The 23,188-nt window shown below is 41.8% G+C and overlaps 1 protein-coding gene across 1 annotated transcript; it reads left to right on the top strand.

The window, feature by feature from the left end:
- The first annotated feature begins 16,280 nt into the window (after positions 1-16,280).
- On the top strand, positions 16,281-22,200 carry LOC118512634 (larval cuticle protein A2B-like). Its single transcript, XM_036057330.1, has 4 exons — positions 16,281-16,516; positions 17,342-17,438; positions 18,936-19,154; positions 21,730-22,200. Exons 1-4 carry the CDS (start codon positions 16,424-16,426, stop codon positions 21,834-21,836), a joined length of 516 nt encoding a protein of 171 aa, XP_035913223.1. The 5' UTR covers positions 16,281-16,423; the 3' UTR covers positions 21,837-22,200.
- Positions 22,201-23,188: the final 988 nt, after the last annotated feature.

The following is a 23,188-nucleotide window of genomic DNA, read 5'->3' as shown; positions in this document are numbered from 1 at the left end:
TTTCCCCGTTGAAACAGAAGATGAACAAAAAGAAACGATCAAGCGAGGAAGGGGGCGACCAGCGAAACCTAAACCCAGCCGTGACAATAGTAGTGAGAACCTGTAATAACAGTGACCAACAAGTTTGAACGACGTATTAAAAAAAAAAGGAAAAAGAAAAGATAAAATTCAAAAAAAATTTTTTTTTTTAAATGACGCTAATCAGTTTAAAAATTTTACAAAGTAATATAAACAGTGTGACCAAAAACAAAGAAGAAATATTACGGCTTATGTCTGCAATGGACATTACTGTCGGATGTTTTATGGAGACGTGGCTCAACGACACAAATACGCAAAAAGCCAAAATACACAATTATAATCTAATACACACAAACAGAAAAGACGGGTACGGTGGAACTGCAATTTACGTAAAAAAAGGTATCCCATATAAAGTGTTAGAAGAATATGAAGAAAACGAATATATTCAAATTACTGAAATTCAGCTACTCCAACTAAACTTAAATGTAGTTAGTGTGTATGCGGCCCCATCCACACCGATAAGTGTATACAAAAACGTCGTGACAAAAATACTAACAGCAAACGCACATCAAAACAAAACTGTAATAACAGCTGACATAAATTGTCACCACACTATATGGGGTAACACATACAATGATAGCAAGGGCAATTTTCTAGTGGATGTATTAGAGGAGACAAATCTGTGCTTGCTCCACGAGAGTGAGTTCACATATATTCCCACAGATGCAAAAAAACAAAACACGGCAATTGATCTTACCATGGTATCGGAAGATATCATGGTTAAGAGCAACCGAGAGGTATTAGACCACCACATGGGAGCCACAAATCATAGAACCATCATAACAAATATACAGATAAAAGATCGAGCGAGGCAAAAAACATACGTAAACAAAAAACAACTGATGTGTGACATCAACCAGATTGTACCAGACAGGACCGAAAATCTAAACACGCTTATTAAAGTAATTCAAAAGAAAATACGGAAGCACAGTCATGTACAAAAGAAAAAACCAAAAATATGGTGGAACTCTGAAACTGAAAAGGCCTGGAAAGAAAAAAACCGCACGCGTAAAATATTTACCAGAAACAAAACTGTAGAAAACAAAATCAATTACAACAAAGCTAATGCAATGTTCAGGTATAAAAAAAGAATATTTAGAAGAGCACAATTTGAAGCGAAACTAGACAAACTTGACATGAACACCAATAGTAAAGAAATGTGGGAGCTTTTGGGTAACTTGGAAGGAAAAACCAAATTTCCGTTAGAACAAAATAGAATTCATCAAAGTAAATCAGCGGCAAGAGAGTTCATGAGAACAAATTTTAAGAAAAATCAAAAAGGTAACAAAAAAATATACAATGAAGAAACACCACCAACACTAATCAGCTTTGAAGAGTGGATTGATATATTGCGAAGAAAAAAGAACACAGCACCAGGCAATGACAAAATATCTTATGAAATACTAAAAGGCCTCAATACTGTTGCGACGAATAAGTTTATAGACGAAATCAATGAAATGTGGAAGGTAGGAAGGTTAAAAAAACGGTACAAGCATATAAAAATAATAGCGATCCCGAAACCACACAAAGATCTAAATGTAATCAACAATTACAGACCAATAGCCATGATACCAACAATAACAAAAATTGCAAACACGGCAGTATTACGCAAACTAGACAAACAAATCGCTCAAAATAACATAATCCCGGATGCTTCGTTCGGCTTTAGGAAAAAACGAACCACGAATCAATGCATTAGTCTCCTATTGAACCAAATTTCTCATAACAAAAGAAAAAAGAAATTTACGGCAGTCGTTTTTGTGGATCTAACAAATGCATACAACAACGTCAAGACGGACATACTGATAGAAATTTTAAAGGAAACCCATATCTCTACTGATATAACAAGATGGGTTGCAAGCTTCCTGAACAATCGAACATTAGAGATAGAAGCTGAAGGAGACATGATTCGGAAGTTGGTATCAGATGGGCTCCCGCAAGGAGATGTTCTATCCCCTACTCTGTTTAACATATACACACGATCATTTCACAACAACAAAAACAAGAATGACATAGAAATCATACAATACGCGGACGATTTTGCAATCATACAATCAGGCAATTCACCAGAAGAATTAGAACATAAACTACAAGAGGCACTGAACTCATTTGTTGAGACAGCAAAAAAATTACACCTGCACATTAACACACAAAAAACCAAAATTTGGCTCACAGAATCTGAAACAAAAGACATACAGATTGGAATAGAGGAAAAAATTATTGAAAGGGTAGAGACATACAAATACTTAGGCATATGGATGGACAGTAGGCTAACATTCCGTAAACAAATAGAAGTACAAAAAGACAAAGCCCGCACCAAATTTAATGTAATGAAACACATTTGCAACTTCAAAAATAATCTTAACCCAAAGAAAACGATCGCGGTACATAGAACAATAGTAAAAGGAACACTCGAGTATGGAGCATCCATTCTAGGAAATGGTAAAAAACAACATTTGAACACAATGAACCCAATAGTCGCACAATCTATCAGAAAGGTATCAGGTTGCACAAAAACTACCCCGATCAACACACTTTACGCCATAAATGCAGAAATACCCCTAGGCTACAGAACTAAATACCTAGCTACGAAAGAGCTCTTTAAAACAATCCTATATTCACCCATACATAAAAAACAATTTGAGAGGAATCGCACCAGAAAAAAACGGAAGAAAAACTACCTAGAAATATTATACACGGAAAACAAAGAGACCATAAAACAAATGGCTGATATAACCTTAAACAAAGTACAGGAGGAGATAAAAATACGCACTAAACTCGATCAGAGGCTGTCAAAAAAGAATCCTCACGACCAAAAAATCATGAAAGTAGAATATATAAACGAAATCGAGCAGGCCCAAAAAACAAACACAATAATCTTCACAGACGGTAGTAGATCGGTAGAAGGAGCAGGCATAGGAATTTTCATCACATCTCTCGACAAGACTCACACCTACAAATATCGTTTAGAAAATTTAACTTCAACAACATCTATCGAATTATCAGCAATAGAAAAAGCCCTTAAAATAGCTCACGACACAAAAATAAAAAATCCAATACTATATACAGACAGTCAGGCAGCATGCCAAATTATCACAAGAGCACAAAAAGACTCACACATAGAAAAACCACTGCATAACATATTAAAGTACTGTAAGCAAACTAAAGCAGAAATCAGATGGATCCCTGGACATGTGGGTATCCCAGGTAACGAAAAAGCCGATGAACTAGCCAAAGAAGGCATTAAATCAGAAACTCGCATAAAAAATAAGTTAAGATTAGAAGATACCTTAATAGTAGCAAAAAACAAAATGCTAGAAGACACAAAAAAGTGGTACAAAGAACAATGCGAAGAAAAAGGTAAAAAATTCAAACAATATCAACAAGAATTTACAAGTAAACCGTGGCATCATGAAATCGACTTAACTGCAAACGAAATAAGGAGGGGCAATAGAATCTTAACAGGCCATGATTTAGCAAAATATTGGTTACATGTAATGAAACTATCTGATAACCCAAACTGCAATGTGTGTAATGTACCAGAAACAGCTACACATTTAATATTCGAATGTCAAAGATTCGACCCACCGCTAGGTTCAACTACTGAAGATTTTATGGCACACTGGAATGATAGGGATGGAACGATGATGAAACAAATAGCGAAGTACGTAAAGCAAAACAAGATCGAATTCTAGAGAAACAACAACAAAAAACAAAACGCAAACCCAAATTCCGAATTAATCGTAATATTAATACGTCGATATGACTCAGGGAAGTCAAAGACAAACAAGAGAGAGGCAAACCTCTGATTATGTAGAGATGGTTCTGCCACTAAACATAGGAGGATATGTATTCCTCTCTCATATAGCGAAGAAGAAGAAGAAGAAGACTTTTTGTACTAGAATGTTCCGGGTGTGTATTTGTCTGATTCTGTCGCTCTAATGAATATTATTTTATTAAACAAATTTTTAAATCACTTTTTATGAAAAATTTCAACAGATCGAAGTAAGAAACAACCCGGATGAAAATGAACAAGGAAATTGTTTTTAAAATCGATTATTTCAGGACGAAAAGTTTGCTTTTAATAAGCTTCAAATGTTGAAAAATGTATCACCAAATTGTTACTCATAAATTTAAAATTTAACTTCTAGTATAACAGCTCCCACAGCTGAATTATGCCTTAAATTAATGCTTGCTACGCAATCCATAGCTCAATAGAGGAAGCTTCTACCATATAAAGCGATTCAGCATTAATAAAAGGAATTTCCAGGCTATACTAATCAGTTTCCTAAGTGTCAATTATTCATTTGAAAAACTGAACGTACAACTCATTGTCAATGAAAAATAATTTTTATTCTCCACTTCCTGCTATTAACAAAACGCTTGAAAATGAAACAAAAACGCTTAAAAATGTAACGATAATAGCATACATTTAGGCGCACAAATGAGATTCGTGAACCGCTGTCGTTTCTTGAAGGGTATTGCAATGTGTTTGTTTGGGACTGTTGTTTTTTGCAGTAAATTAACTTAAACGAAGTTAAAATGAACACAATATTTGAAAATATTTGTAAATAAATCTCCTCTTTTATTTCCTCACATTCCTTTCTATTTCTGCGACAAAGCGCTGGTCACACCATCCGCATTCCAATCCAGCTGAAGCAATCGTACCGTAGTGGGATCTGTCCTCTCTCTAACTCTAACTCAATCAAGCCGTTCTGGTTCGGTTCTGCATACCGATTCGCTACCAGCGGAACCAATCATGCAGTTTTTCGCAAAACAAAAAAAAACAGACCGCCATCCGCTGGCAACCGCTTCGTCATTTCCCATCACTTTCGTTGCGCTTGATTGAATCGGTTAGCTGCCGGTGCCATTTAGTTGGGTTCTGGCATGGAAAAGCCGTCGCGCTACCGTCGCTAACTGCCGCAAATATTTAATTTCCAACGCAACCGACCGTACAAATGGTGGTTGATAAAGTTTTATTGCAACGATTTAATTACATTGCACATTCATCGCACTCGGTAAGTCGCTAAAAAGGGAAGGTCGTTTCGGTAGTTTGCTTAAGATTTTGGGTGGCATCTAAAGCGTGTGTGTGTGCCATGCCGTGTTCTTCCTTAGAGAAACAAAAAAACATCATCCACGGTCGTTGTTGTCGTTGTCTTCCGCTTTCGATTGCATATTTGTACGCCGGTGCGAATAATTCACATCAGCTAAACGATTGCTGATTGCTTCACCCATGTTTGCTGAAGCTTATCATGACGAGTGGCACTACTTTCGGTTCTCATCCCTCACTGGCGGCTGATTTGCAAAACGATAGCGGTAGACAAAAAAGTTGTCTCACAACCGAGACACGGATTAGCTTAGCGTAAGTGGCTTAAATAATATCGCATTGCTTCATCGGTTGACTATTGTTTCGTGTGGCAAAACAAGCCAGCTAATGGTACAGGTCAAGCAGGTCTGTTTTAAGCAGCCAAATGATCTTATCTTGAAGAAGCACCGGGGACGATCATTATCAAGGCATCTGCACTACAATCGATTCCAGAGTGTGCAGAAGGAGTTCACGCAACACAAACCACCATTTTCTGCGCCACAGTCACAGTCTTCTCGGGGCTTGATTTATGTGATTTGAACGAGGTGCAAATGAAAACATGTTTTACCGGGCGCTTCTCGGCTTGCGCACGACGGTGTTTCGTCTAATTGATCATCTTCATTTGCCTTTAAAGTGACCGTAAAGTGAGCTTTTACTATCACACCCTTGTGCACTTAATGGCCCAGCGGCTGGCTGGTATCGCGACGCTTGTAACGACTATTATGGAACACAACCGTTTTTTTGGGGCGTGAGCGTTTTTCGCACCCAACTCCTCACAGTCACCACCAGCCTGTCAGCGCATGACGGGTAATGCAAATTTTCCCACTCCAAGGATTGTGTTTATCATTGCGAAAAAACAAAGTAAGGGGAACCCACCTATAAACGATCGGCTGAATCATGCCAACCGGACTGGACCCACGATACGGGAGTGTAAGAAAGAAGGTAGGTGATTAAATAATAACTGGAACCCAGCGTCATTGACTCATCTTTCAACCAGACTGGTAGAGCACCAGCGTTCGATCGCCACACATAGCAAGATCGGTTTGCTCCGGCTTTGTACGGATTCCAGAGATTGGAATTGGGTTGATAGATCTATTACGATTAGGAAAGCCATTCAAAGTCACCGCTCGTGAAGCAGGTGGAAAATGGGTAAGCTCAGCTCGACTGGGTGTCGAAAGGCTCAGTCCACACACACACACACACCTTGCGCGGGGAACAAATCGTACAGAAAGAAAACAAGAAGCCACCAATCGAATCGGTGATGATCGGTTAGACGAAAGAAGTAGTCCTATCCGTCGATAAATGGATTATGCGCAGTTGGCGTGTGCCACTGAAGCAGGGAACCGTGCGCCTTATGTCACTCGGCAAATGGCATCAGCAATGCCGTTGATGATACGTCTTCCACTTCATTTGCTTTCTTCGGCTGTGATGGTGTGTCCGTGTAGTGTGGTGAGTTTTTCTTAGCATTGGGGCAGTGGGTGACTATGTTACAGGAACAAATCGAACCCGGTCTGCTGCCGATGGTGGCGATGAAAACTGTAGTTGGACGAGCGATTCCGTAACGCGCGAGCTACGAGATGCAAATTGGCTGTAATGTTCTCCTTTTATTGGGAGTGGAATCGATTGATAACTAATATTGGATTTAATTAGCTTTTCGAATTAGTTTAATGAGGTTAAATAATAACGCAATTGGTAAGGTTAACTCTATCTTAGCCCCATTTTCCAGTTAGTTATACTTATTCATTACTCATCTTTCAACTCTCAATTAAGACTTAAACCAGATTAGCGGGTGTTGGAAATAGCCAAACTTTTGAAAAATATTTGAAAGCTTGAAAGGTTAGAGAAAATAATTCCATTGTCAACACAGCATGTACTAATGAATAGTAAATTCACAAACATTTACAAAAATTAACAAGGCATTTTCTTCCTGTTATATGCCTTGTGCCGGGCATTCACTGCTCAATGGTTATCTCTTTCAGTATATTTTTCTTTGATGTTTGAATTCAGTTATCTTATTAAATTATACTTTTAAATGTTGAGGAACGGCGCCGGTCTTCACACGGCAGGGTTCGAATTCCATACGAAATGTTGGGAGAAATTACTATCCAACTGCGTGGTATCAAAGAGTCTAGTAAGCTAGGAATTGCAGGCACGACCCAAGAGTCCATGAAGAGCTGTGTAAAAGTATATTTTTGAAATTTGCATTATTTATAAGAAATATTGACTTTCGCAAAGCTTTAAGTTGGTTTTTTAGTATTCTGATTTTTTATGATTCAAATTATAAGAAAATCATTTAAACAATTCAATATAATAACATTTCTTTCGAAACGAACTTCTTCAGCGATGCACATCGCAGACAATGCAAGAAAGTACACCTCCAATTCTTCTCCGAAGACCTTCAGCTTGCCTCAAACCAAAAAGAATTAACCTCACGTAAAACGTATCGCAGGGTAGCCGATCGTCATCGTTTTGCGCTTCACTGCGCAACCTCATAATTAACATGTTGCAAATCCAAGTCCGAAAAACTCTCCGGGCTCCCCAAGTTTTGTCAACGTTGGCGGCCTCGGCTAAGCTCCTAGCTCTAGCTCACGTGTGTCTCTGTATGAGCATGTTTTTTCTTCTCTCCATTCGATCATGAATTTGTTTTTCGTGGTTTCGGTTCGTCTTAGCGAAAACGTCCATCGCCTCGATGTATCCGACAATTCGATGGCATTAATTGAATTGACGGTAAAACATGCGTGTGCATATGGGGGAGAGTTTTACGAGCGGAGGCTGCTCAGTGCTTGCGCAATCGCCGCATCGGTACGGTAGAAGCATAAAAAACGTAGTCACAATTAGGCGAATTGGTAATGTTACTACCGACAGACCGGGCCGGGTCACGCGCGAGCGTTTTGTGCGGTGACGATGGATAATATCAACTAGCAGCGAAAGTAATATCAATCTGAGCTGGATAATTTTAAATTATGTAAAACTAATCGAAATTAGCTAACATGATATAGTTAGAAAGAAAAATCTTAACCATATTGGCTTTATTTCAAATCGCTAGAGAAAATCATATCTTCGTTGACACCATTTCTTATACGACGCTCTTGTTCACATACGAAGATGATTTCTTCTCCACCGAAAGCGTTACCCACTTTCCAGCCAAGATCGATTGCGCAAAACGCAAGTAATTGTTCCACTGGCCGAGGGTGCATCAGCTGGCACCATTAAAGTTTTGCCTCCATGTCATCCTCCTAACATAGAGCCGAGCTGTTCAGGCTCCGAACCACAACTCTGGACACTAAACTTTCCCTCCCAGGTTCGGTGCAAATGCAGATGAGTCCATAACTGTACCGCTTCTGTCATAAAGCGTGGCCAGTGAGCAATTACAGGCGCAAAAGACACCCGTTAGGTCCATCGGCAAAGACTGCCTGACATTCCACCAAACCCGGGAGGATGTGTTGCAAAAACGAGCCTTCGAAGCACCATCACCTGGTCATGAACTTTGGCCTCCCACCAGATGCTCTAAATTTGTACCACAAACGGATCCGCTGACGTGTGTTTCAAATCTCATCCGACGGTAGATGAAACAATCGAAACCTCTTCAAAACCAAAAAAAAAACATAAACTTTGACGAAGGGAGCAAGTACACAACGATGAAGGCATACATGTGGGCTGCGGCATGTTTGCGATTCGTGCTACTGCACGCGGTGGAGATCAGGCCGTACCGAAATGTTACTGGAGCAATAATCACTCGGAAAGCGCAACATTTCGGTGGCATTGGAAGGAATTAGCCGTGCCTGTCGAGCGTGATTTCTTGAGGTTGGAAATAGTGCTGTGCTGCTTCTTTTTGGCCGATTCTGACACGCGGGTGTCAACGGTACTTACCTTGGTCCTTTATTACCTCCAGACACTCATTCGCCATGTTCCGTTCTCACACATTATACGGACGCAGTAATAATAGTAATGGTGAGGGTAAGGGCAGTGCTACCGATGGCTAATTGCGCGATTAAAAGGGAAACCATTGGCAAAGCCGCAAAGACTCTACAGCTATTAAAATGGTTTAGTTGTTTGAATTTAGAAGTGAAGAAAAAATATAATTCAAGCTGAAGGAAAAACTACAATAAATAAGCTTAAAAATATAGAATAATAAATGTGTATTAAGAACAAACAAAATTTACAAAGAAGGATACAAAATGGATATAGTAAATACAGGGCTTTTCAGTTGATAAGGCAATAGCATCCATTTTGAAGGCAGGCTCCTTAGATGAAATGGCAAACAATGCTAGTTGATATGGAAACGGCTTCGTATGACAGGGAAATCAATTCCCTTTTATTGTGAAGTCCTCAGATTATATTGTCATAGTAGCCTTTGATATTGTATACGTCCTTTCAGCGCTCGACTAAGGGCGTGCAATATCAACGGTCACTATGACAATATCATCTGACAATAATAGGTACTTGATTTCCTTACCATCTGAAGCCGTTTTCATATCGACTAGCTGTGTTTGCCATTTCATTGAAAGATAATACACTAAAAATGGATGCTATCAACTGAAAAACACTGTAAGATAAAATAAGAGTAGATAATTCAGCAATACGGGCCATAGTAAAAAAAGAGATAAAAAAAACAAGAAAAGATAAAAATGATGACGAACAATTAGGAACTGAAATAAGAGAAGAAGAAAGTTTCAAATGTAATACATAAATTAAAAACAGAAGAAAACAAGACAAATAAAAATAAAAAAAGAATATAAAGGGAGCAAGATAAACCTAAAGGGTAAAATAAAAAAACAAATACAGCAGCATGAACAAAAATATATTTAAAGAGATTACAGAAAAGGACTAAATAGAAAAAAAATAAAAAAAATGATAACCCATGTTTAAAAAAAACATAATAATTTGGATGAATCCCAAACAATCTATTTGTTTTAATTGCAATTGGCTGTCTCGTCGTTTCGTAACACTCAATAAGAATCAAATCTTTTCTAATGAATTATTTATATTTGCTTTATGCGTTATTATTGCAATATCAAACATACCCACGCTACATAAAATAATTTAAACAGAATCCATCCATTGTTAATGATTCACCAATCTCGTTCGATGGGATGCACACAGAAGGCAACCCCCATTAAAAGAGCTCCCAAGAAGGCGTCATTAAAATGTTTAATCATCGGCCGTTTGAACGTGATTTTAACACGGATCGAGGGTTGAAGATAACGCAGCTTAATCACGTGTCAAACAACCGATCAACTAAACGCTACATCCGGCGACAAACGGCACCATCAGCAAGGTTGAACAATTTTTGCCGATCGACCCAATTCGTCTAGTACAGAGAGCGAAGCGCAACAAAAAAAAAAGCGTCAACCAAATCGTAGGTCGATGCCGGATAGTTGCTCTTGAAATTAAGTGGTCCTTTTTTACGACCCAATTCGACCGGACACTGGCACCAGCTGTTGGTTGGTTGCAGCAGCTGCCACCATTGCATAATTTTTTGCTTCCAAGCGTTAGAGTGTCGCCGAAGCAGCAAAGCTGTGTCGTAAAAATCGTTCCCTCTCATTACAGGCCAGCTAGACGGTCCGGCGAATTGTGGGAGGAATCGAGACACCGTGTGCTTCGTTTTTTGTTTAATTGGTACCATGCCGTGAAGCTCCTTCTGCACTTTACCCGATGGCTGGCGTTGTTCGCTTGCTCGGTGGACGACCGGTGGTTTGGGCGGCTGGGCAACGTGACTGACCCGGGTCGACAAGTGACTCCTACAATGTGATGTGCTGCACTGTCTAAATATCGGTCACCGTGTGGGAGCGCGACGGAACACCCAGACCGGCAAAGTAGAGCAAACTGGAGATGACAAACATGTCAGCCAGGTCTGGCACAATTTGTCAATGCCACGGGAAATATGAGTAATGTCGGAAAACTGCATTCGCTGCAATCGATTTGATAACAATGGGTTGTCTTTGTGTGAACCGACCGCAAAAGGGTGGTGCACGAAGTTCACGAACCGCATCAGATTTGAAGCCATTCCAGAAAACGAAATCAAAAGTAAGAAAAAACACAACAACGGTGGCCCTTACTTCTTCTCTTTCTTTGTTGGCCAGTGGTACCGAAACGGTTGCTGCATTTTCGTAATGTGCATCCGCGTTCGAGAGGGTGCAGGGCGTGCTATAAACATAATTGCCGCGACCTTCCCTTTATTGCTCGTTATGACAATCCGTGCGAGTCATTTCTAGTCTCAGGAATCTTTGTTTTGAGCTTGAGGTGGTTGGTGCTCGCAGCTCCAACAGATGGACGAATTCCTCCTGGTCAGTGGATCAATCAACGGTGATGTGGTTAGCTGATGCATTAAACGTTACGGGTTGTTTAATGGACCACGGAGGAAGAAAATGGGGGAATGTGACCCGAATACGGAATCAATCAAGGATAACACAAAAATAACATTTGATCGTCAGCTTGTTGAGGGATTTATTTTCCTTGGCACTACCAACCCCGAAAAGTCTTGGCCTGCAACCATTTCTGGCTTTCTGTGACATGATTTTACCCGTAGCAAAGTAGTCAGCCCTGTGTACGGTGAGGAGGTCCGGATGGGATTTGAATCCCGATCCTGTCGTGTGAAGACCGGTGTCGCTGATGCTTCGGCCACCAGACCACCCAGAACAGCATTAGGGATCTTGGTAGAACTTTGGAAGCTGAGCTTAAGCTACGGCCAAATTTAGTATCACAACATATTGCGCTGATGACCCAACAGCTGTTTTTTTATATCAAATCGATTAATTTTGAGATGTTATTGAGATCGAAATTGAGATGTTAATGATGCATTTTCTATTTTTTGGAATAATTTTCAATTTAAAAGTATCAACGGAAGGAGTATCAATATCGAATACACTTCTAGTCGTTTTGTTTTGCCCGTCCATTTTGTGAAAAGAATTCTTATTTAAAACCCATAGGAATCATCCAATCATAAATCACGAAGAAACATTTAAACTCAATCATCGAAAAACTGAAAATTTCAAGAGCCCAACAATATTGTTACTGAAATTTAATATAATATTTTCTAGTTCAATTAAGCTGATTCAGATAAATTTTACACAGCCAAAAGTACTAAAGAATTGATTTGCATTAAAAAAAACCCCAAACGTTTCAGAAGGACACAGCTTATTGTACTACACATATTAACACAGATTAATTGTCATGTTTCCTTGCTTCGTTCTCACCACCAACAAAAACACCAGCCCTTGAAAATCACTCATCAAAAACATACCCATAAAGTAATCAACATTTGATTCGAACCATATCTGATCTGCGCGATCGCAAAACCGAGCCCCACAACCGGTGATCTAAAACAAATTGCCCAAATTCGCCTTAACAAACAACCTTTAAGCGGCAAGGGCCTGACAAACGCTGTACCGGCGTCCCTGACAAGATCCGGATGCATTGTGTGATCCGGCGTGAGGCCGTTTCGCTGGGCTTCGCTTTCCATGCAAGCACTGGATCTAACCGTTCGCACTGATTACCATTTCCGCTCACCACAAAACCACAAGACAACAAAACAGAAAAAACGGTACAGAATGGAACAGAAGAAAGAAAAAAAACCCTCCACCGAATGCCTCTCCAGTGTACTTGCAGACGCGAAAGCTCTCAGAACCTTGTGTGGGATGGGCCCTGGCACAGCGCCGTGGTTCGGCACGTTGACGGAAATTCAAGGATTTTCCTACCCAAAACCCTTTCCGTTTTCGTTCACGGTGCCCCGTGTGGGGTTGCGATAATTGCGCACGGGTCGGTTGTGGTTTATATCACTCGAATAATTCTCCCATCGGGCAGATCGTTTTGGGGGCCATTTAATTTTCCATCCCCGCAACCGCGTGCAATCGTGCGCTGTGAAAACTCGCTCGAAAGACTCTGGTCGCTGATGTTGAGGTGTGGTGGCTGGTGTGTCTGCCTTGAAAGCTGTGCCCAGTGCCGTCTTTTGGGGGGTGTTAATTAGCATGCACTAAGCCACCCGAGCCACCGAGTAAGGCAAACAATCTCAGTCGCTCTTTGGGAAACAAAGTGTAGAAAAAGTGGTAGTTCCCTTCGGTGGTTGGCGAGGAAGAACTGCGCTTTTTGTTTGCGCAGACGCAGTGTTTCCATTGTGTTTTTCCGTCTCCGATTGCTCGTGCTAGCATGCGATCTTTTTCGCGCCAAAGCGCCTGATGACTGATAGCTGGGAAACGATTTCGGATGACGTTAGAGGCTTTTTTTCTGGTGGCTATCGCATGCTGAAGCGCCTTCAAGAGATTTGAACCCGTCGGAAGATTTGAATAAGGAGCATGAAGAATGAGCCGCGAAAGCGAGAAGCGTTATGAATGGAAAGGAACGACCTTCAATATCATCAAATTTGGGCACGCAACTTCACAGCATCAAGGATACAAAACTCGGTCCTTTCTTACAATCCCCCCTAGGTGATCAGGGCTCTTTGTGAGGTTCTTTCTCCAAAGGAACAGCATTAGCTCTCCAAACAGTGGTCCAAAATTGTCATCGTTAGCTTCCACTCCTTGCTTTTCGGCGAAGGTCTTCCCGGGCGTATCATTACGCTGCTAAGCCACTGGGTCACAGGCCTAATAATAGATCACCGGACCGTGCCCTCGCCCGGACAACGCCCGCGTCCGAGAAGGTGTTGCCCGGTACACACCTCTTGCAGCTTATGATTCAATTTTCATCAACCACTAATTTGGGAGCTGATTGTTGATTGTTTCAAAATAATTCAACGCCCACCGCTGTACCCTGCCAGGGTGTGCTAGCGTACCCAGGCTTCGTTCGGTTGCGTGTGGCAAGAAGCCCGAAAAACCGATTAACAACACCTTCAACAGAAAACGACTCCGACGCGAACTCCCGAGAACTAGATCCGATTAAATGTCCCTCCGGACAGCGGCAATGTGACGTGATCGTAGTCAAATGTGACACTGATTGTGAGGTTCCCTGTCGCTGGGGGTACACGGTGCACAAAAATTCTCACCACTTTGCCGAATCATCGTCCGGGTCAGCCGCGTTACAACACACCGTCGCTCGTTATGGTCTTGAACTTAAAATGTAAATCATCAGCGAAACGGCTCCGTGAGGTTCTCGGGTAAAGATCAAGATTTGGACCGGTCGATTGACCTGCCGTCGATGTAATGCTCGGGAGTAAGAAATTCATCACGATTTCATACCGTCCACCGGCCAGCAATTAATCACGAACCAACCAACGATCTCGATACCCTGGTCGCGGGCATGACCTAATGTCTTCTGGCCACCGCGGTTTCATCGATCCGCGCGGTGTGACTGGTGTGACCGACGGGATGCCTGCGTTGGGCACATGATTAGATAGATGCCGTTTTTAAGGCTGAGCTGATGTGATGAGCCGAAAAATTGGTAAGTCATTTTGGTAATTTGGCCAACCGACGGTGCTTGGCGCAAACGAACGGAAAGTGTGCCACGGCGAAATGATTCCTTCGCAATTCCTGTGCTTTGTCATTTTATTGTTGACAAAGCTTGGTTGGCGGTGCAAAATTCACAGTGACAGTGATGAAATGATGTATGGGAGGACAATATTGATGTTGATAAGGGATTTAGAAATCTAGAAATAATCGTTTCGTTCTAAATAAAACAGTGCTGAACAAATTTTATTAATCTTCTCATAGCTGTCTTCTCATATTATTTTTTTTATTCAGGCCGATCGGTGGCCGAAGCGGTAACGGTGCCAGTCTTGACACATGGGGACCGGGGTTCAAATCCCATCCAGCCCGCCTCCCCTGTTCGCAGAACTGAATACTTTGCTACGGGTAAAGTCAAGTCACAGAAAGCCAGAATCGGCAGGCCGAGACCTTTCGAGGTTGTAGAGCCAGCCTAAAAGAGGATTAATTTATTTTTGTTATACTATTTATTATAATTAAGACAACATAATATTATATGCTTTACAAATTTAGCAAGTGTTGTGTATACAGTATTATCAATAACTGTTTAAAATTATACCGGTTTTATTGAAAAATTGATAGTTAAAAGTCTGTAATGATTAGAGAAACGATCAATGAAATGCTTGATTCTTGCTTCTTTGATAAACTTATAAATATTTTATTGAAAAATAAAAAATAAACATCAAAAAGTGAGATTGACAAAAAAGGCTTCAATACATTGAATTGATATGATAAAATTGACAATCTCAGTCAACAACGATAAAATCGATATAAAAGTCGAAAACGATAAAATCGACGATACGATAAAATCGACATAAAACGCTCTCCAAAATATTTACAAAACACAAAAATACAGCTGTAAGATTTTTCACGAATCAATCAAAAATAAGATAAACAAGTATGTAAAAAAATTGAATAAAATATTATAAAACTGTAGAATTTTTAAGTAAGTGTCACTTAAAGTAAATTTTAAGTCTAATAGCTCATTAAAGAATTACTTAAAATGTGTATACCTGTAAGCATACATTAGCATAGCACTTTTTTTTTTTGTACGACGGTGAGAAGCCGTTTAAAAAATGCTTAAAAGCTCGTATAGATGGAAATATTCTCACTTCATTATGGCAAGAGATCTTTAATAGTTTATAATACACACCCTGCCAATATTCCTGTACCAGCACGTTAATCTGTTGTTTACTCAAAAGAAAATGTAATACAATGTTGCCTCTAATAATTATTACAAAGTTGACAAAGTTGACTTTTGAGACTTTTAATACTTAAAAAAAAACCTTATCCCAGAAAACACACCTTTAATCCAGCTAAAGCTTCTATCGACACCGCACATGTCAACAGCCATCCACAACATGCCCTGTTCACCTCATCATCAACATGCTCTTCTTGCTGGGAAAACAAACACATACACTTGCACAGCCATCCAAGAAAATGTCCTCATCCCTTGTCCAGCTGGCCACCGTCCGCTTGGTTTCGTCTTGTGACAGAAACAGACCCCGCCGAAGACAATGCCACTGTCAGTCGGCGTACCTCGCCACCGAGCCACATGCAACGGACGGAGAAGGGAAGGGATGATGGCCGGGTACGGTGCCGTTTGGAAGGGGTTCGCAGCCACCGTCACCGCTGGCTCGTCAATCGATTGCAGTTACCACTAGACTATATAAAACCAAAATTACCAACCACCCAGCAGTACAGTGTCTCGTCAAGCCACGCTCCGTGCAGTCAACAGTGCTCCGTGCTCATCTCATTCATCGGCCAAGTGATTGTTTGCCCGCCCCGCGAACAGTGTGAGAAAAGTGAAAAGTTGTTGAAGCAAAGTTTGCCAAGAATATACAAAATGGTTGCTCGCGTCTGTGCTACACTGCTGCTGGCCCTGGCCATGTTCGGAAGCTGCGCGCTGGCCCGTCCGGGATACGCCGTTGATTATTATGTGAGCATTTTGTTTGTTGCTGTTTCGGGAGGGGTTTTGTTCTTAAGAATGATTTGGTGGTAGAATGCGAATAGCGAAGGAAGTGTTAGAAACGGTGTACCGTAATGATGAAGAAATGTTGATGTTTGGTGTGAAAAGCAGTATGTGATTCAGGGTGGATGTGATGTTACGATGAACACTGGGGCCTGTGGTTCGAATGAACAAACAACACAGGATGAAAAAATTAAAGTTATTCAATAGGGCGCAGAGAAGAGTACAAGTGTTAAAAATTCAATTCAAACTGAACATAAAGTGATCGATACTCTCCAAATAAATTAAATTAATAAAGCAGATCAATGATTAAAAATACCCTATGACATCCCAAGGATAAAAACACATTTTAAACAGAGTAATTCCTTACAAAAAGCAACATAGAAATGATTTTTTTTTTTCGCTAAATAAATCAATAGAGTTAAAGCAAGATTTAAAAAAAAGGTTTATTAAAAGTAATTTTAATTAAAAAATCTGATAAAACAGCATTGTACAACAAAAGAAGGAGCAAAACGGCCAGGCCATTCTATTAAAAAATATAAATAAAAGGAGTTTAACAGAAAGTTATCAAGCTAAAACAAAAAACTAAAAATAAAGGGTCAGTCATGCTAGTAAGATAATCGAAATTAAAGAAAAACTCAAACAAACCAAATAAAACATAGAATGAATCTCTTAATCAATCAATCTAGCAAACCATACTAAAGAAAACTCCGATTTATGCTTAAGAACGCTAGTGCAACATGCTCAGAACGACCTGTTAACAATCCAACTATTCTCGCCTTTTCCCCCCGGCAGGATCATCCCAAGTACGCGTTCAACTACGGTGTCGCGGACCACAGCACCGGGGACGTGAAGTCGCAACACGAAACTCGTGACGGAGACGTCGTAAAGGGTAAGCCCGAACCAACAGCATAAGTCACTTCGGCGAGCATCGGTCGACATTACGACAGAACAAGATCGGTTGAATGGCAGCAGAATAACACCCGAGGGAGAGACAACAGCAAAACAAAAGCCTTACACAGAGCCCGATTGCATGTATGCATTTACGATGCATACGATCTTGTTCGGTACCGAGTTGCACCATCTTGCATCTTGTATCAGTGACAACTGGAGCTGGAGTTGGAACGAACCAACAAAAGATCCCAGCGCGAGTGTTCCATATTTCACACATTCCGTCACCGATGAAGCGCGCGTTCATTATTATGTGACCCGTGGGTGAGCGCCCTTCCCTCCCCCCTTTCGCATAATGGTTGCACTTTTCGCACGATTGCACCATTTGGAGGGTTTTGTTTTACGACAGCGGACGGACAAACAAAAACCCAGTGGAGATAAACGAAACCGATTGATGCACCCACTCGCTCGCTCGCTGGGAGATTCATTCATCCAACCGACGCCATCCATTCATTCAGCTGTGAATTGCTACTTGGTTTGCGGGATTTTGTTTTTCGCCAACCCCGTAAAGCGCCGGATGATTAGCGTCGTTTATGTTGACCTCGGCTTTTCGGCTGATGATTTAGACCACAGATCGAGATCCGAACCGCGGCACCGATAGAACTAACGCACCGTTCAAATTAGGTGTAAATTTTCCCAACGTTCCCAAACCCAATCTGGCTTTTTTTGCGCATTAATGGTAATGAACCATAATTTCACCCACCTAACGCAAACAAGCGGAGAAGCGTTGAAAGTGAGAAATTGTGCAAAGTGAAGCGTATAAACGCGCGAACGAAAAACCGGGCGAGCCAACAATTGCATAATAATTGGCTTTTGGCGCCCATTTGCTGCCTGGGACAGCACAATGCTGGAAATTAATTTGCGCGAACCGTTTTGCCACGTGCGGGATGGCCAATTGGTTTCAGCCGATTGTATTTGTACGGAGATGCGAAGATTCAGCATAATGTGGCGTGCGTATGCAAAATTAGCCGCTTCATTATGATGGCCCCGCGTGACGAGCGATTCGGCAGCCTAGCCAGATCTTCGGAAGAGATGCGATCAGTTCGGGAGATTAAGATATGGAGATCCTGCTGCGATTGGGAGATTGGTTAGTTGATATTATCGCATATTTCACGCACCCTAGGGTGGTAATGTGTTGCTGTTTGCATGCCCGAACTTCCTCTTTTTTACATAATCATTTTTTTAGAGTGCTCATACAAGGGTTTATTATTTAAAAAATTGCCTTACAATATATTTTGACGAGTGGCTTTGAAATACTCCTGAGTGAATCATGCCTTAGTAAGCTGTTCATTTCAGGGTTCATTTGATCGTTTCATTAAAATTAATTCAATCCTCTTCAAATCCCTAATGAATTCATTTGATTCATTCGCTCACGAGTATTAGCGAGTTTAAAAAAAGCTAATTTTAAATATAATATTTCTACATCCCTTCCCGTCAGGACAATACTCTCTGGTTGAGCCGGACGGTTCGGTGCGCACCGTCGACTACACCGCCGATCCGATCAACGGATTCAACGCGGTAGTGTCGAAGACGGCCCCGCTCGTCCACGCACACGCCCCCGTCGTCAAGCACGTCGTCCCGGCAGTGAAGGCCGTCCATCACCACGTGCCAGCCGCTCCCGTCGTACAGAAGGTCGTCTATGCTCACGAACCACTCCGTAAGTAGAATTCAAGTAGTAGATCGCTTCTTCGATGCTCCAAACCGCAACACCGCGAACGACAGGAACTCAAGGAATCATTCCTGCATGTGTAACTTCACGAGCCTACTTCAACAAACCGAAACATGGCGTCTTCAAGTGACATACAAGCAGTTCGAGGCATCGCTCGTCTACGGTGTTCAGTTCAGAAAACTAGGCCACAACACAATAAACACCACATAATGAAGCGACTGCTCGCTCAATGGTCGTGAAGCTGCCGGCTGTTGTTGTTGTTGTTGTTGCCTACCAATTGTTTGAAAAAAAGCTACTTTTCCACTCATAACGATACCGATGATGGGGTGGCCCGATGACGTAGTAATCCTTTATCTGTAAACACCCTAACCATCTTTATGTAACTTTACTGCCCAGACAGTACCAGGGCGGGGGACAACCGGTTCGGGGTGCCTTTTTATCGATCAATTTTTACAACTCGCGATCTCATTTGATAATTGTTTTCGGTGCCCGTAGGTCGGGAGAGATTTTCGGCACAACGGTACGCTTTCTTCCGTTCCGACGGTATGATATTGCGGTACTTCCAGTTAGACTGGTTTCGGAGCCGTTTTGCTGGGAAGCTGTGAGAGTCTCTGCGCAGCTTTTTGTACGCGGATCGTGGCGTGATATAAGATTGTTTGCAATCTCGATTGTCACGACGAGTCCTTTCACTCGCCACTTCCGGATTTCCCTTTTGCTCCGGGTCATAGACGGTTGAGAGTTACGAAAGCGGCATCAGAGTAATATGAGCGATGCAAGAGTAGGTCAGCTTATATGATTATCTGAACCGTCGAACTTGAAAAGAATTTTTTTGGTGGGTTTATTCTACTTGGGAAGAAGCTCTTGAGTACATAAAATCATAATCATAAATCGAGCTTGAATTGCCCTACAGGCGAACAAAGCCTCATTCAGCGACCGTTGAATTGGTGCCTCCCCGAATCGGATTACCCAGCATAAACCACAAGGTTAGGCAAGCAATTCGCCGTATCATAAATCTGTTGCCCTTTTGCCAAATTAGCCCCATTCTAGGAACATCCGATTGCACATCCGATGCAGAACGACCTACCGGGCTTCTGGGCGTCCCGTTCGAGTCGCACCTCACGCAACGGACATCATTAGTGTTGGCCCTCGACGCCTACTCGCCCAGAAGCCAGGGCAATAGATTCGCAATAATCAGGTCAAGGCTAGTACCCGCCGATCCAACATTCGGATGCGCGACAAAACGCACCGTGTGAGGTTTTCGCACAGGGTGGAAAAACAAACACACACATACACCCATTTGTTCTTGAGATTCGAATCGATGGCGAGTGAACAATGCAACATTGTGCTCGCCACAACACGCTCCTTCTGCCAGCTGTCACTGGTGGGCCCGCGTGCGAAGAGTTCTCTTAATTTGCATGTAACCGCTTGTAAACAGGCCGGATTATTTTGCTGGCTAAAGGTTAATTACACACACACACACACACACACACACACACACACACACACAAGTGCCGCCATACCCGCATGCGGGCAGTTTGGACAAACATAATGAGATTTGTTGTGTTCCTTGGGCACTAGAGTTGAGGAGTGTTTCCATTCTGTCTCGTAAGGTTGCGGCGGCCAGCCGGTTGGTCGTGATCGCCACAAGAGTGCCATTACATGCGCTCCATCCGCTTGTAAATGAGAACCGACCCGCCGGCTCACGATCTGCCGGCTAGCTCGATGGAAGGAATGTAACGAGAGGACGAGGTCAGCTCGAAATATCTATTAGCAATAAAAAAAAAACAGCTGTAATAATTTTACCACCGCGAAGACAAGCGGAGCGAGAAGATCAGCGAAAAAATCAAAAGACTTCAACAAATGTCAATTTTAAGCGACGAACCCATTAGCATAGTTTACATCATACTTTCGTGATTTATGGATTTTTGCTTCTCGTTTTCCTCTCGTGCGAAATGCTCGCGATAGATGCCATAAGGAAAGCGATTATGCTGTTTTGCATAACGATATAATTACGGGTGAATTTTACCAGAAGCGTGGTATCCCGGCCGGTGTGTGTGGAATCGATCAAACATACAATCGTCGATCGAATCGCACTGACTGACATTTTGTTTGCCTTTGTGACAAACGAGTTTGTTTAGCCGTGTTTCCACCGGCTTCTCTTCTCCTCAACACGATGATGAACGCGTGAGGGAACGCTCGGTTACGGTCCGCAATCGATTTGCCTGTGAAGCGTGCGGATCCGTGACAGTACGATCAAGCTGTCCGGATGCGGTATAATGTTCTTTGCCTTTTGGCTACCTGTTGACTGCCCGTGGCTGCCACTGCCCCTGTCGATCTAGATCAGGAACGTGACTCTTCACCAACGGTCAGCGGGTGCGGAAGCTGCCCGTTGCTTAAATGTCAAATCGTTCGGTGAAGACCTTGCACGGTGCACCTTTTCTTCCAATTAATGAACATTTTCCTATCCACTTGAAGCATTCCTTTTCCTGATCAATTTTCGCATAATGTCTTCGTTCCCCTGACTAATTCAGTTATTTCTTTGCTTTTCAACCTTTTTTTCTAGTTCACGTTGCCAAGACGGCCCACTACACCGAGCACGCTCCGGCCGTACACTACGGAGATTACCACGATGGATACTACGGCCATTACGACGATAGCCACTACTACTAACAATCTCATCGAGGATCGTTTCGTTGGGGTTGGTTGCTTTAGGCGCAGAATCATCACCGAGAGAGCGAGAGAGAGAGAGAGAAAATAACTGCTAGCAATCGACAGCGTTAAGGTGCCTTATCCCGATCGATGGTGCCTGGGGCTTCAGCAAAACAACCCGCCACAACGATAACACCCTACCACGACACTCATCTTACACGTTTCACATTTACACCCTCCACAACCAGTATTGCATAAATGCATTAGTTTGTATCATTAGATGCGTAAGTCAATCGGCAGGAGATGCGAGACGAAGGAGCAGGAAGAAAAGCCGCATGTAAATAATAATAACGAAGATGCTGTTGATATCTGCCTCTTAAACATTGCTGTATCGCTTCTATTTTATGCTGCTTTGTTGTTCAATTCCGAAACATTTTTTTTTTGTTGTATGCTGATTTGTATGAGAAGAAGCGCGCACCTTCTCTTACGAGATATTGTACAGCTTAATTGTGTTGATGTGATTGTGTGGTAGTCGGCGAATAGCGTGTTGAAGTCGAGCGAATTATGTCGACAGAAGGTAAGTTCAAATTTCTAGCCACCCAGCGTAAGTGCGTTAAAACATTAAAAAGCTTAGTAAGCAGCGTCGGATAAACAATAAAGACATAAACCCTTCGGAAAGAAATTACTTCCATCCAACTGACTTCGAAATTCGTGTCAGCTTCACCTTATTTCACCTGCCTATGCTTGGGTTAATTTCGATCCAACGATCCAACCGCCTCGTGCAAATGATCACGATAACGGTGGTGAATAATTATTTCGTTCGTTAATCAAATGATTGGGTTGGCGCTCTCGGCACCCTTCATCTTCACCGTGCATAATCCTACCGTTCAGTGAGTGTTCAGGGTAGCTTTACTGCTAATTGAGCGGCAGTATCTACATTACTGCTGGGAGTAACGAGATGGGTATTTTGGCCGAAGATAATGTTGGCGCGAGATGATCATTGTTATGTTGTTTTGTTTCGATTTGCTTCTTCTGCTGAGGCCCGTTAAATATCGTGAGCTCTAGGCTAGCCTCATTTCTGGATTCCTTGACTTGATTTTCCGTCCGTCGCTCGTTCGTCTGGGCAGTAAACGCATGAGATTTGAGACCCGTTTCTGAAGAGTTATTGATCGCTACCAGTAGGCCATCGGATCGCTTCAAATGAATTTAGCACTCGTTGAATTATAATTGAAATAAAGTTCTTAACCTTTTACCACACATAATTTATTTATTCTTCCTACTTTTTTTGACGCGGAAAGAACTTGTTTTTACATCGTTTTTTCACTCTAGATCTATTCCTTTAAATTTGATCTGATTGTATGGTTTGATTTTGA

Source organism: Anopheles stephensi, chromosome 3, assembly GCF_013141755.1.
Source record: "Anopheles stephensi strain Indian chromosome 3, UCI_ANSTEP_V1.0, whole genome shotgun sequence".
Lineage (NCBI taxonomy): Eukaryota > Metazoa > Arthropoda > Insecta > Diptera > Culicidae > Anopheles > Anopheles stephensi.
This window is presented reverse-complemented; position numbering and strand designations above follow the sequence as displayed.

What these genes read in the sequence shown, in the direction of transcription:
- LOC118512634 (XM_036057330.1), top strand. Translation starts at nt 16,424, where the DNA reads ATGGTTGCTCGCGTCTGTGCTACACTGCTGCTGGCCCTGGCCATGTTC. An exon ending in GATACGCCGTTGATTATTAT is followed by an intron (nt 16,517 to 17,341) that starts GTGAGCATTTTG and finishes TCCCCCCGGCAG; the next exon opens with GATCATCCCAAGTACGCGTT. An exon ending in CTATGCTCACGAACCACTCC is followed by an intron (nt 19,155 to 21,729) that starts GTAAGTAGAATT and finishes CTTTTTTTCTAG; the next exon opens with TTCACGTTGCCAAGACGGCC.